The following is a 13,903-nucleotide window of genomic DNA, read 5'->3' as shown; positions in this document are numbered from 1 at the left end:
GAATGTCTTCCTCTTTAAATGAGATTCTACTAGTGAATTTCCAAAACCAATCTTCCACCCCAAAATTTCTTTTTTAAAATACCAAAGTTGACAAGTCCTCTGGATGGTAGAGGTTAGGGGTGACTTGTTTGTTATGACTATCTACTCCTATAATAATTTTTTTTTTGTATCAGTGATTGAACTCAGGGGCATTCGACTACTGAACCACATCCCCAGGCCAATTTTGAATTTTGTTTAGAGACAGTGTCTCAAAGAATTGCTTAGTGCCTTGCTTTTGCTGAGGCTGGCTTTGAACTCAGATCCTCCTGTCTCAGCCTCTTGAGCCACTGGGATTACAGGCAGGCACCACCACCAGGCTCTCCTCCTGTAACTTAAAACAAGTTTCTTCATTAGATGAGCTTCCTCTCCAGGTTAGAACCTGCTGAGCTGCTTGTATGTAGAGTGTCTCTGCATCATCAACTAGGTCCTTGGACAACTAAGCAAAGGTAAGCCCACTCTCAGATCTCTACCCTCACTGTGTTCTGGTATACTAAGAACTTCTTCAGGGAATTTTAAGTAGGCATGGTTTTCATTCAAGTATTTTGGAATACCTTATTTTGGTCATGATGGCAAGCAGCACATACCGAGTACTGAAATTTAAGTTGTAGTTGAAGAATATTCCAAGGGAAAGGGCCCCTCCCATTGACACCTGTATGTGGAGAATTCAAACACCCACAGTCTGAAACAGTCTGTTTCAGATATGTAAGGAAAAGCTTGGGAACAGTACCTGCATGATAACTGTGGGTAGTACAAGAAACACAAACGCAGACTCCTTGAGTGGGACACAGGTGGTTCCATCATCTGCAAGCAGGAGCCCCACTGGACAATGACAGCTCCCCTTGGATCGTGGGCTCAGAAGGCACAAGTGAGAACATCCAGTGTCCAGACAAGGATTAGAAGACCTGGGCTGTAGCACCTCATGCATTATCTGGAAGAAAATAGCCAGTTGCTGTTATGTATTACTGAATTCTTAAAAACAACGTGAGTAAATTCTTCTTTCACTTGTTTATTTATTTTTATAAATAAATATTTATCTACTTATTTTAAATAAATAATTTTTTTCCTAGCCTGGGAAAATAAATCTAGGTTCATGGATGCTAAGTACACACTCTACCACCGAGGTACACTCCAATCCCTAGTTTTTAAATTTTTTTTTAGTTGTAGATGGACACAATACCTTAATTTATTTATTTTATGTGGTGCTGAGACTTGAGCCCAGTGCCTCACACATGCTAGGCAAGCACTTTGCCACTGAGCTACAGTCCCAGCCCCTAAATTTTGCTTTTTAATCATTATAGATGTATGTCACTGTTTGGTATTTAGGCAGCTCATGTAACTCATACGTACAGCCTTTCTGGGGAGAACTAGGGGAATAACTTAAAGAGCATACTATAAACCTTGAGTCCATAGGGCTGTCCAGAACGCTTGATGAGGACAGCCCTGTTCTTGCCTGTCATCTTCTGCACTCGCTGCACTGTTCTTGTCTTCATCTCGGACCAGAAGACTTCATCTTCAAACACAGCAACTGAAAAGGGGTTCTTGATTTGTGTTAGCTGCAACATCTAAAATGGTGAAGGTGACTTTTCTAGGGTGAGTTTTACATACGAGACACATGACATTTCAAACAAGCCTAATGTCAAAAGGACACTTACACTAATGCCAGTACCATCTAGGTTGGCAGAGCCAATACAGTGAAATTTGTCATCGGACCAGAATATCTTCCAACTTAACTGGTCGAGGGCTATGCTAGTTGGCCGTCCAAGACCTTGACTGATGAGTATTTTCCTGTCACTGCCATCCATTCCGGCTTGCTCTATTTGAGGTTCTTCTCCAATTTCGGACCAGTACATTAATCTGTGCAAATAAAAGTCAACTTTAAGATAATGTATTGCCTTGCCTTATAGAATATAAGGTCAATGCATTCCTTAAAACACTGTTTTACAGCTCAGTTATTTTTTCCTTCAGCGTTAATTGGGTCCAAGTGCACTTGTGAAATATTAAAGTACACTTTTCCTTGACATTTCATGGTGATTGTTTAGACATCATTAGAGGGTATAGTATCTATCACAACAGTGATACATGAATTCTGAGAGTACATTAGTGCCTAGCCTGGAAATATCCAGGGAACCTGCCAATCTTTCCTTGGCTAAAAAGTAGGATAGTTTCATGGGCATATGCATGTCTTAGACTTCATTCTTAACCATAGGCTATTAGATGCATTGAAAACTACTGCCCATTTCTGGAGGACCATGTTGATAGATTCCTGGTTAAAAGTATTAAAAAGGTAAGAAGGAAGAGAGAGGGTACCCAATCTGGGTTACCTTTGGATCTTATTTCTTGTATCTTTTTCTTATATTTGCTATCCATAAGGCCTCCCAGTGAGGATATGGGAATGTTAACTTTAACTTCTTTGCTTTTGCAGAAGGAAAAAAGATTCTAGATGGAATAAACCAAGCTTGCCAAAAACTCATATTATTGTAAATTTCACATTTTTCTTAGGTTCCACACTTACTCATAATTTTAAAGTCATAAAGGTCCAGAGGTATATATGTCTATTTGAGCAGAAAAAAATATAGGTGAGCCACTGAGCAAACAATACTTTTATCTCATTTTACTGAAATTAGATCTTTTTCCAGAGTTTCTAAGATTACTTTTGTATAGCTGACCCATATCACTATAGATCTAAAGTTTAGTAAGTTTTCCATTCATTCTGTGATAGGGAACATAAACAACCTAGAACTAAGGAGGAATAACCAATTTCTAGGTCTTGACCAGTCATTCTGACACCTGGACTCACCCATTTAGGGGATCCAATGCCAAAGATTGGGGCTGAGTCAAGTCATCATCCAGGACAATTGTATACTCAGATTTCCCTCTCCAAATGGCAGTCAACTGAATGGCTAAAATCTGACCAGCTGTCCCATCAGTCCAGTAGAGATTCCTCCCAATCCAATCGACCATTAGACAGTTTGACTTTATACCTGAAGAGAAGAAATAATTTAACATGAGTACACTGTTGAGTGGTAACTTTTACTAGGTTTGAGTTCAAGGGTTCTGGTATTGTACACCATGTTAATTAATTTTCCATCTCCTATATGCATCTCCAATGCAGCAAATCTTTAAAATTCTCCCCCCTCCTATAGTAGATGACCATTAGAGATAATGGTCACCAGCTGATATTTTTACAGATCCTCATGACTACTGAGAACACCATGCACCTTTCCATTTCCTACCAACTAGCAAGCCTTGGCCTCTTTTAGCAAAAGAAATATGATCAAACTCATGTTTTGAATGTAAACAGCCACTCGTTTTATTTTTTATGCAATGTGTATTTGATAAGCATGGAATGGAAGCCTTAAAGGGTGCAATACCTTTTACCACGGTCCCTTTCTTTTTAGTGTCCATACTTATCCACTTTATACTTTCTGCATTGAGATCTGCCCAGAAGACTTTTTGATCCACTAAATCATAGTCAACAGAGAAAATAATCAGGTTCTTGTCTGTGGTTGCAAGAATATCTTCTTTCAAGCTTCTCAGTCCATAGAGGAATAGGTTAAACTGAATTGCAACAAGCAGGACTGGTTCAGCACCTGTCAAATAAGAATTGCTTTCAACAGTCATAAAGGAATTTGAACAGTAAAAGCCAGCACTGACTAATGAATTAAAGGACAAAGTAGTCTCTTGCCTTCTCACTGACAGGGCTAAGATGCCAACAAGATGAGTAGTTCTTCATGATGTAATGGTTAGAATAATAACCATAGTTAAAGATACGTAGAAATTTTTTTTCCATTTTAATTCTCTTCTAACTAAGTATTTGGGAGCAGGCAGACCAGAAAAAAATGCTCGACTGTACAGGTAAGGTTGAGCCATGGTTACAAATGCCAGAATTATGGTTCTGTTACAGTGACATCTTATTAGCAGGTAGTTTCAGATGAATTCAGTGTGAAATGCAAGGTTTGAAGGGATAACTGTGGGGAGGTTCTTGGCTCTTTTTTTGAAGAAAAACAAGCAGGAGCATTTAGGATATAAGAAAGACAGATTTACATTGGGATTCCTGGAAGATTTAGGAACTCAAAGCTCACAATCCAGGGCTCTGAAAATATGTGCAGCTCCAGTGTACCTGTCGCTTTGCAGGTATGGCCATCAGGCTCCAGCAAGTAGCCAGGACGACAGGTACAGATGTAGGAGCCCTGGGTATTGACACAGGTCTGACTACAAGGCCTACTACCCGACTCCTGGCACTCATTCACATCCTGGCAGATCCGACCATGGCTCTCCAGCTGAAAGCCTTGCTCACAAGCACATATCTGAAAGAGACAAGAAGACATTAAAAATTTCTGAAGACAGAACAACATTGACAAAATGGCATCAACCTTGGAATGAAATGTGTACGGGGCTGTGTTGAATTCTGACAACTCAAACTGTTCTAAGAACCAACTTTATATTTAATATAGTCAATTCTCTTTGCCTTATCAACCATGCCACACCCCTTATACCCTTTTTACCATCATGGGTCCAAGTTCAGCCCAGGACACCCAGAGCCTAAGCAGGATCACTGCGGGGAGAGGCATGCAGACTTATCTAGCTGGCTGTCTACCAACAAAGATGCCAGTACAACCCGATACCAGAACAGTTTTTCCCCGACTTGTCCATTAGAATCAAGTTCACTGTGTTCTGCCAACCAACAATACTAACTAGAGCCCAGACAGTTCACCATTTAAGGGCAGGTCAGATTCCAAATACTCACATGGATGCAACTGTTTAGAAGCAGGTAGACAATTTCCTGCAGCATGAGGGGACTGTTTGGCTCTTAGGACAATCCACAACAGTTCTCACTTAGCCCTCCATGTCATTTAGAGCTCAGATGGTCATAGTTTCTACAAGCTGAGTGGCAAGGTTCCAGGAGATTCGAGATAGGAAAGGAGCTAAAAAAAAGTCTCACCGGGAGCCAGAAGGCTCAGGCAGATCAGTGGATGGTCAAGACAGCTCTGCTATGTAAGACTTAAGAGGTCAAGGAGCAGTCAGGGACAACCTGAACGAGACCACTGCCTACTTTCCCTAGACCAAGTTTATAGCTGCTAAAGAACAGAAGCAACTCACAGGCCCGGCTGGGGACGGGTAGCAGGTGTGGGAGCACTGTCCTGGGCTGCAGGCTGCCAGCAAGCACGCTCCACCTTCATCAGAGCCGTCAGAACAGTCTTCCTTCCCATCACACACCTCGCTGAGGCTCAGGCAGGCATCGGTGCCGCACCGGAACTTAGAACCCAGGCACTTCTGAGGGGGGCCTGCAAGGGATGGCTTCTTACTTAAGAGTTGTTTTCTGGCCCCCAGGGATCCCTCCCTCAGCATGGTCTCCCTGTGTATAATCAAGATGCCTCCGTTTGAGGAACAGATTTCTGGTTCTGTAGCATGTGCTTGTGAGCTGGTTGCTCATTCCCACAGTTAGCCACCAGCGAGGGGAGCCCTTGAAAGCCAATGACCTCTGCACCCCTGTCCCGCCCACATGGAGGGCTCCCTTTACTTACATCCAGCCTCGTCACTGCCGTCCCTGCAGTCACTGTGCCCGTCACAGTGCCAGGAGTCAGGCACACACTGGTCTCTACTGGCACAGCTCCACTGGGTCGGGCCACACTGAAGCACCTCAGGGTCACAGTCCTGAGGAGACAGCGATGTAGTCAGCAGCTCCGGCATCCAGAGCCCAGAAAGGGAGCTTGGGGGAAGGAGGCTTGGGTTAGGAGACTGCTCTCAAGCCTGCACTTTAAGGAGGCCAGATGGAGTCCAAAATCTCAGAAGTGACATGAATTATGAGAAAGTCTTTCTGTAGCTGGAGTTTAGGATATCAAGTAGTGGGAAGCAACGTCTAATTTTTGACACACAGACCGATTGGGAAGCCTTCATTTAATTTAAGAAACAGCAAAGGAATTGTTCTAGAAACACTGATGCAGAATTCTGCCTGCCCCGGGTAACACATACCCCAGCAAATTAACACTGAGCATATTTTGCACCTACACTGACTTGGGTACTCGAAGGGAGAGGGACATCTATGCACTTGCTAGTCCCTGGAGCCTTTAGATACATTCTCAGCCCCTCTGGCAGGACAAGATGTATCCTAAATCCACAGTTTCTGATGAGGAAATCGAACACTTAGCAATAAGTCCTTGTTGAGGTCACATGCAAGCAGTAGAATTTGAGTCCAAGCTGCATCTATACCATGCTGGAGCTTTAGTAAAATTCATAGTGACAATTAAGTAGAGCTAGTGACAGGGTTGTTCAGTCCTTCAGACCACATATCTAGGTAGGACATTTATGTCATGGTTATCACATGCTACCACTTGCAAATCTCCTACAACACAAATATGCCTCTTGAAAGCATGAATTTCAACAGCCTCCTGTTAACATTTGGGACACTTTGATGTAGCTAGGAGTGGCTTTCTGGGGAGTGGTTATGGTGACTTCTTTGGTCTTGCATTTTCCCAAATTTTCCACAGAAATCATGTACTATGCTGTGATTAGAAATCCACAGTTGGCCCTCCGTATCTATGGGTTCTTTGTCCATGGATTCCACTAACCCAGACCCAAAATATTTGCAAAAGAAATAGTGTTTGTACTAAATATATACATTTTTCCTTGATATTATTCCTTACACAATAAACTATAACAACTATTTATATAACATTTAACTTTGCATTAGGTATTATAATTAATCTAGAAATGATCTAAAGAATCTTGCAGGATGTGCTCAGGTTATAAGCAAATACTATACCATTTTATATAAGGAACTTGAGCCTCTGTGAATATTTGAATGTCTATGAGGCGGTCTTGGAGCCAATCCCCCCACAGATTCTGATGGGTGACTAAACTCCCCTTTTCCTGAAAGAAGAGTGTCCTACCTTCTCATCACTTCCATCTTTGCAATCCAGGTCATGGTCACATATCCACTCTGCCAGCACACATTCTCCACTCCTCCTGCACTTCACCTCCCCTGGTGGGCACCGCAGGGGCCAGGCAACAGGACAGTCTTCTTCATCTGAGTGGTCCAGGCAGTCTCGGTTCCCATCACAATGCAGAGAGAAAGTGATGCACTGGCCATTCTCACATCTAAATTCAGATGGGCTGCATTTCTCATGAACTGAAAAAATAAAAGCTTTAGGTGAGAACTAAACCACATATGAAGCAATTCAATGACAAATAAAATGGCTAGAAGGTCCCTCAGTTTAGTGCTAACACTTCATTTTAGGAACTAGCCCAAGCAAGTGTTAGAGCAGGAAGGTGGTTCTAGTCCAAAGTTGGGTCAGAAAGGGCCTAATAAGGAGCTCAAGCCCCAACCAGAAGATACCCTGAAAATCTGCTATTTGTCCTAGAAATCAAGGGCTGAGGGACAGGGGTGGGAGGATGTGTAGGACACTGGGATAGGCAGAGAGTAAGGACACCTCTCTGGGTCCTTTATTTATCTATCAAAAAAAAAAAAAACCTTCCACAACATTCAAAATATTCTATAATTTACATTCTTAAACTCAATACGTATACATAGATGTTACTTGATAAACATCTAAGAGAAAGAATCAAGCCTAGGAAAAACTATAATAGCTGTTAAAAAGTAAATCATACCTTGAGTATGATTTACCTTCCTTCCTGTATCTCGTACCTCCTGATATTGTCACGGATCCAAATGCAGTCATAGCCTCTGGCTATGCAGTCACCTCCACATTCAAATCTATCATGGTACCTGTTATGGTTGGGATCTGGAACTTCGTCTGAAAAGTTCACGTATTGGAAGCATAACAAGGTGCAGAGATGGAGCTTTCAGAAATAATTAGGTCTCTGACCTCTTCAGTGGAATAATTAATTTGTAGATAATTCACTGATAGCTGAATGGACTACTGGGTGATGACTAAAGGTGGGTGGGGTGTGGTTAGAGGTGTGACCTGGCCCCTTCCTCTTTCTCTCTCTGCCTCCTGACTGCCACAAGCTGAGCAGCTTTTCTCCACCACATCCTTCTGCCATGAGGTTCTGCCGTACCTCATGCTCAGAGCAATGGAGCCAGCCAACCATGTACTGAGATCTCTGAAATCATGAGCCCAAAATAAACATTTCTTCTCTAAGTTGTTCTTTGTCCAGTAGCTTGGTCACAAGGACAGAAGGCTGACTAACATAGTAGCTTACCCAGCTTCCCTCCTCCCACTTAGATTCTCCCAATTTTCTCTTCTACACGATCCCACAAGGCGGAAGCTGAGACCAAAATTTAAATCTTCAAGGAGGCAGAGTCTAACTCAACATAAAGGAACTTTGGAGCATAGATGGATTTCCCACTATATGGTCTTGTAATAGAGGGGAGCATTGGGGCTGATCTTTAAGATCCCTCTACCTCAAGACCTTTTATCTTAGTCTGTTACATCTGTAGAAAAGAGAGTCAATGATCCTCATTTTTGGATTCAGTATTTGCACATTCAACTACTTGCTTTCTTTGTAACCTCAGGTCAGTACTTCCATACTCTCATGTCATCTGCAGATACACGCATAGTGGCAAGAAATTTGAGTCACTCAATGTGCAAGTTCCCAGCAGAGGTCAAATAGACGCACTGGGGCATTCTTATGTTGGCTCTTAAACTATAAGTGTACTTTTTGCAGTCTATTTAGTCTCATTTTGGTGATTTTTCTATTGAATGGCCTCCTAGCACAGGGCTGAAATGCTGTCTAATGTTCCTGAGCACAACATAGCTGTGACTTGCTTTAAGGAGAAATACCTGTATTAGGTAAGCTGTGTTAAGGGCTGAATGGCAGTGTTGTGAGCTCAGTGCTGATGAATCAACAACAGATATCATGACACCTTTCAACAGAAATACATATGCAAAGAGGCTAAGTATCAGTCAGTTGATAAAAACATTGTGACCAGAGGCTCTATAGGTACCCAACCTGGCATTACTTCCAGGAATGAGGATGGTTCCATATCTGCTCATTTAGAACCTACCTACTATGAAAAAGCAGGAGCAACTCTAATACTGTTTAAAATACTTTCAGGAAGCCCCTTGAAACCTACCACATCCTTGTTCATCTCTCTTGTCAGAACAGTCTGGGTTTCCATCACATAGCCAGCTCTTAGGGATGCAACGAGTCTTGTTGTCACAGCGCAGAGAACACTCTTCGACAGGCTTCCAGCAGCTGAGCTCATCAGACCCATCCAAGCAGTGCTGAGCCCCATCGCAGTGGTATTTCTCCTCTATGCACCTTCTTCCATCCAGACACTGGAAGACTCCTTAAATGGAAAATGCCAGAGTAGCACAGTCAGACAGAAGGTCCAAACTGAGATGAATTCACTCTCATTCTGGAATCTGAGGTGCAAACAGACTTCATCTTGTTTAATCTGAGTTCTAATATCTAATTGATTCATAACGTGCTCAGGTCAACTAAACCAGCGAGCTAAGCTAGGTCATTTAACTAAAGCCTCGTGTTTGGTTACTCTGATGACTTGTAAGACCACCTCTGTTAAAAGTGGGCCATTTAGGTCAGATTGGAACACTTAGAAAATTTGAAGCAGCAAGGAAGTAATAGTCTAGCACGTGGCTTAAATGTGGTAAAATGGGCACTCACAGAATCAGAATCCTGACAGGCTGTGGCTTTCATCTATGCAAATCTGCCTAGGGAAAGTCAGCATGACTCTGGTCAAGTCAACACTCTGACAATTCATGGCACGCTCAAAGCCAACTCAGAGTACCTGGCACAAAACACTGAGGACAGGAGAGGGTGACAGACCTGGTTTGTGGCAGAGCTGGGAGCAGTTCTCTTCATCGGAGCCATCCTGACAGTCACGCTGGCCGTCACAGAGGGACTCCCGAGAAATACATTCCTTCCCATCCCGACAGGGAACAGAGGACCGGGTGCATAGTAGAGGTGGTGGAGGAGGAAGAGTAGGAGGGACCATTGTGGCTCCTTCAATCTCAGGATCTAGAGCAAACCACTGCTTCAGCAAGTCAGGCTGGTATGGTTCAGCAATTGGGGCATGCTCCTATTGTCCCCCTCTTCCAGAAAGACATGTCATGGCTGAGTACCAACATTTTTCTACTTCATAAGAATAAAAAGTGAAACTGCCTCGAATTTACATCCTTAGATTAAGAGTGGTACGTTAGATCATTATCTACTGGCTTTAAATTTGGGCAAATTGTTTTCTTCTTGCCAGTCTAAAAACTTTAACCTTAATTTTTTTCACTATCTGCTACTCTATTCCAGTCTGAGGAATAAAAAGTACAGTTATGTGTAGTATGATTGACATTTCAGTCAACAACAGTCTCACTTATGACAATAATCTCATAAGATTAAAATGAAGCTGAAAAGTTCCTAGCACTCAGTGATGTCACTAACATCATATAAAGTTGAGGCTGTTCTCATGTCAAGCACAACGAATTACTCATGTGTTTGTAACGATACTGGTGTTTAAAAAAAAAAATCTACCATGCTGCCAGTCATATAAAAGTCTAGCCCAGCTGGGCACTGTGGTCCATGCCTGAAATCCCAGTGGCCCTGGAGGCTGAGGCAGGAGGATGGCAAGTTCAAAGCCCAGCCTCAGCAATTAGTGAGGCCCTAAGCATCTTAGTGATACCCTGTCTCTAAATAAAAAAGGGCTGTGGATGTGGGCTCATTGGTTAAGTGCCTTGGGTTAAAAAAAAACAAAGTCTAGCACATACAAATACGTACAGTAGGTGTATATGGTCTATTCCATCTGGGCTTGTGGGCTTGTGTAGGTACGTTATATGATGTTAATATAGTGACGACATCACTAACATTACACATTCTCAGAAGATATCCCTATCATTAAGTGAGGCATAACTGTCCTTCTGCTTTCCTGCTATAGCATCCTGTGGTCTTGAACAAGGGCCAGCATATAATGGGTCCTCATTTGCTGAAAAGCATTAATTACAATCCTAAAAGTTATCATTAGTGCTCTTCAGCAACCATTGTAGCAACTGAACAGATTTGTTAGAATAATAAAGATTGGATTTGTTACAGAAAATCAACTTTACTGGCACACTTCACCACCTAAGAAATCTGTCCCTATGCCTAATGCTTCTAACTCTTAAAATCAGGCATAACCAACCAGTGAGTCAAAAAGTAAGGCAGTTCAGTGGCTGGGGTTGTGGCTTGATGGTAGAGCGCTTGCCTAGCATGTGTGAGGTACTGGGTTCAATTCTGAGCACCGCAAATAAATAAATGAATAAAATAAAGGTCCATCAACATCTTTAAAAAAAGAAAAAGTAAGGCAGTTTGGACAGAGGAGGGGAATGGGAGGACAGAATGAGATCGGGTATATAGAAGGAATGCGTTTGTCCTTTGTGTTTCCACTTCAAGACATCCAGCTACATCTGCTAACAATGACAATGACGCCTGTGATATGAATTTCCTCTTTTCCTGCCTTGTGATTCAAGATCAGATTTTTGTGTGTGTGTGGCGGGAAGGGGCGGGGGCTCTGTGCCAACAACATTTTTCAAAAGAAAAAGAAAGGAAAGCAACTTTAAGCAGATTCATTCAAATAACCCTGACACAACTTCAATAAAAGCAAGAGCACTGTTTTTCCTGGTACCAGTTGAGCATGCCAAATCCAAAAAATCTGAAATCCAAAATGTTTCAAAATCTACAACCCTGTAAGTGCCAACACGATGTCACAAGTAGAAAATTCTCTACCTGTCCTCATGGGACAGGTCATAGTCATAATGCAGGAGCACTAAACATAATTTATAAAATTATCTTCAGGCTATGTGCATAAGATGTATATAAAGTTAACTGGATTTTGTGTTTAGACTTGGGTACCTTCCCCAAAATATTAGTTATATGCAAACATTACAAAACTCAAAAAAAAATTCAAAATCTGAAACGTGTCTCAAGTATTTCAGACAAGGGAAACTCAACTTGCATCCACAACCTTAAAGGAGTGTCACAGAGGGTCCCCTTTGAGATACTACTTAGCCAGGCATGGTGGCACACCCCTGTAATCCCAGCAGCTCTGGAAGCTGAGGCAGGAGGATTGCCAGTTTAAAGCCAGCCTCAGCAACCTAGCAAGGTCCTAAGCAACTTAGTGAGATACTGTGTCAAAATAAAAAAAATAAAAATAAAAAAAAAGGGCTGGGGATGTGACTCAGTGATTAAGGGTGCCTGGTTCAGTTCCATGGAGGGAAAGAATGGTTTCTTTGATAAATAAGTTTGGGAAACTGGTTTAGAGCAAATTAAATGTGTTGTTTTTTTTTAAAGTACCAAAAAGGCTTGAATATGCTGATGTGCAAGATGACTTCCAAAAGGGGTGATGGCCTGCACCCTTCTTTGAATATTGCTAAGAGACTTATGTCATTAAGGAACTTGAAGGAATGGGTTGGATTCTTGTGTTTCCAACACACAGAGACCTTAGGGAGACAGCCTGCTGAACTGTGGCTGGAGACAACTGCCCGTGCACATGTACAAGCACCCAGGATCGGATCCTAGAAAAGCACAACAACGGGAAGGGTCCAGTGAAGCGGAGTCAAAGAATAACCAGACCAAAGAAGGACTCACCCGGCACCTCCTGGTTCTCTGCCAAGATGATCATTTTCTTTACGTATGATTCCTTCAGCACTGAGAAGGGCTCCAGCGTCTTCCTGTTCCACAGCACAAGAGCTGCCTGGTCCACCGTCACCAGGTAGGGCTCATGGGCCGCGATGAGCCCATCACTCCAGGACTTGTTCAAAGAGTACGTTCTATTTTTTAGGAGACTCAGACTTTGCAACCCTAAGGAAGAGCCAAGGTCTTAGAAGCGGATGCTGAACAAGTGATCTGTCACCACAGAATGCTTGGGTGAGGTGCACATGTGCTGTCAGATTGAGGTTCAAAAACCCCAAATATAAAGAATCACATACTCTTCCTATCACATTTTCTAGATTTTAATTTTATATGTAAAGATAGCCTAATGAGGTGCTTTAAGCTCCTGGAAAGCGAGGGGCTTTGTCCTACCATGAGGGAACGTCAGATGTGACTTTGCTGCTTCCATGTATACTAAAAACTCCTGGCCATCAGCATGTAGCTGACCTCACGGACAGACTCCGGGGGAAGAAAATGAGCAAACTCAGCTACACAGATATAACCTGTACTTGTTTCCAAGTTACAGCTGCAACCCTTGGCCCTCATTGGCAATGGGACTTTGGTTTCATTACTTCTACTTAATGAAGTAGAAGTGAATCCTGGACACAACAAACAGCTATTCAAAGTATATTTTAAAAGCTACGAAGAGTATATTTTAAAAGTTATTAAGTATGTCATTTCTGAGGTTTTCCATCTTCTAAATCCCCAAACTACACTTTTATTTATTTTATTTATTTATTATTTGGGGGGGGGGGATTATTTTATTTATTTATTTATTTTTTTTTTATTATTACTTGTTCAAAACATTACAAAGCTCTTGACATATCATATTTCATACATTTGATTCAAGTGGGTTATGAACTCCCATTTTTACCCCGTATACAGATTGCAGAATCACATCGGTTACACATCCACTTTTTTACATACTGCCATACTAGTGTCTGTTGTATTCTGCTGTCTTTCCTATCCTCTACTATCCCCCTCCCCCAAACTACACTTTTAGATCAGAGGCAAATTTGAGGTGACTATCCATGCTTTAACTGTCAAACTTCTATTCCCAGTTATTTCAAGAACTAGGTAGACACAGACAAATTCTGTGTCTACCTAGTTCTTGAAATAACTGGGATGGCTAGGAGAGATGACTTCAAGTGTTCTCCCCACAAAGAAACGATAAATGTTCCAGGTGACAGATGCACCCTGATTTGATCACTGCACATTGCATACATGTGTCAGAACGTCACACTGCACTCCATAAATATGTACAATT

At 42.1% G+C, this 13,903-nt stretch overlaps 1 protein-coding gene across 1 annotated transcript in view; it reads right to left on the bottom strand.

Moving 5' to 3' along the window:
• Positions 1–13,903, bottom strand: part of LOC125612846 (low-density lipoprotein receptor-related protein 2-like) — a 43,392-nt gene that overhangs the window by 1,123 nt on the left and 28,366 nt on the right. Inside the window, exons 16-27 of the mRNA XM_048791764.1 lie at positions 12,574–12,786; positions 9,790–9,981; positions 9,077–9,292; positions 6,930–7,168; positions 5,565–5,694; positions 5,140–5,324; positions 4,160–4,346; positions 3,411–3,629; positions 2,837–3,020; positions 1,692–1,893; positions 1,437–1,601; positions 767–967 (exon numbers count right to left, since the gene is read on the bottom strand). Coding sequence (XP_048647721.1) covers positions 767–967; positions 1,437–1,601; positions 1,692–1,893; positions 2,837–3,020; positions 3,411–3,629; positions 4,160–4,346; positions 5,140–5,324; positions 5,565–5,694; positions 6,930–7,168; positions 9,077–9,292; positions 9,790–9,981; positions 12,574–12,786 — 2,333 coding nt within the window. The remainder of the gene's footprint in view (positions 1–766; positions 968–1,436; positions 1,602–1,691; positions 1,894–2,836; positions 3,021–3,410; positions 3,630–4,159; positions 4,347–5,139; positions 5,325–5,564; positions 5,695–6,929; positions 7,169–9,076; positions 9,293–9,789; positions 9,982–12,573; positions 12,787–13,903) is intronic.

Source organism: Marmota marmota, unplaced genomic scaffold (assembly GCF_001458135.2).
Source record: "Marmota marmota marmota unplaced genomic scaffold, marMar, whole genome shotgun sequence".
Lineage (NCBI taxonomy): Eukaryota > Metazoa > Chordata > Mammalia > Rodentia > Sciuridae > Marmota > Marmota marmota.
The sequence above is the reverse complement of the archived record's forward strand: the minus strand, read 5'-3'. Positions and strand labels throughout refer to the sequence as shown.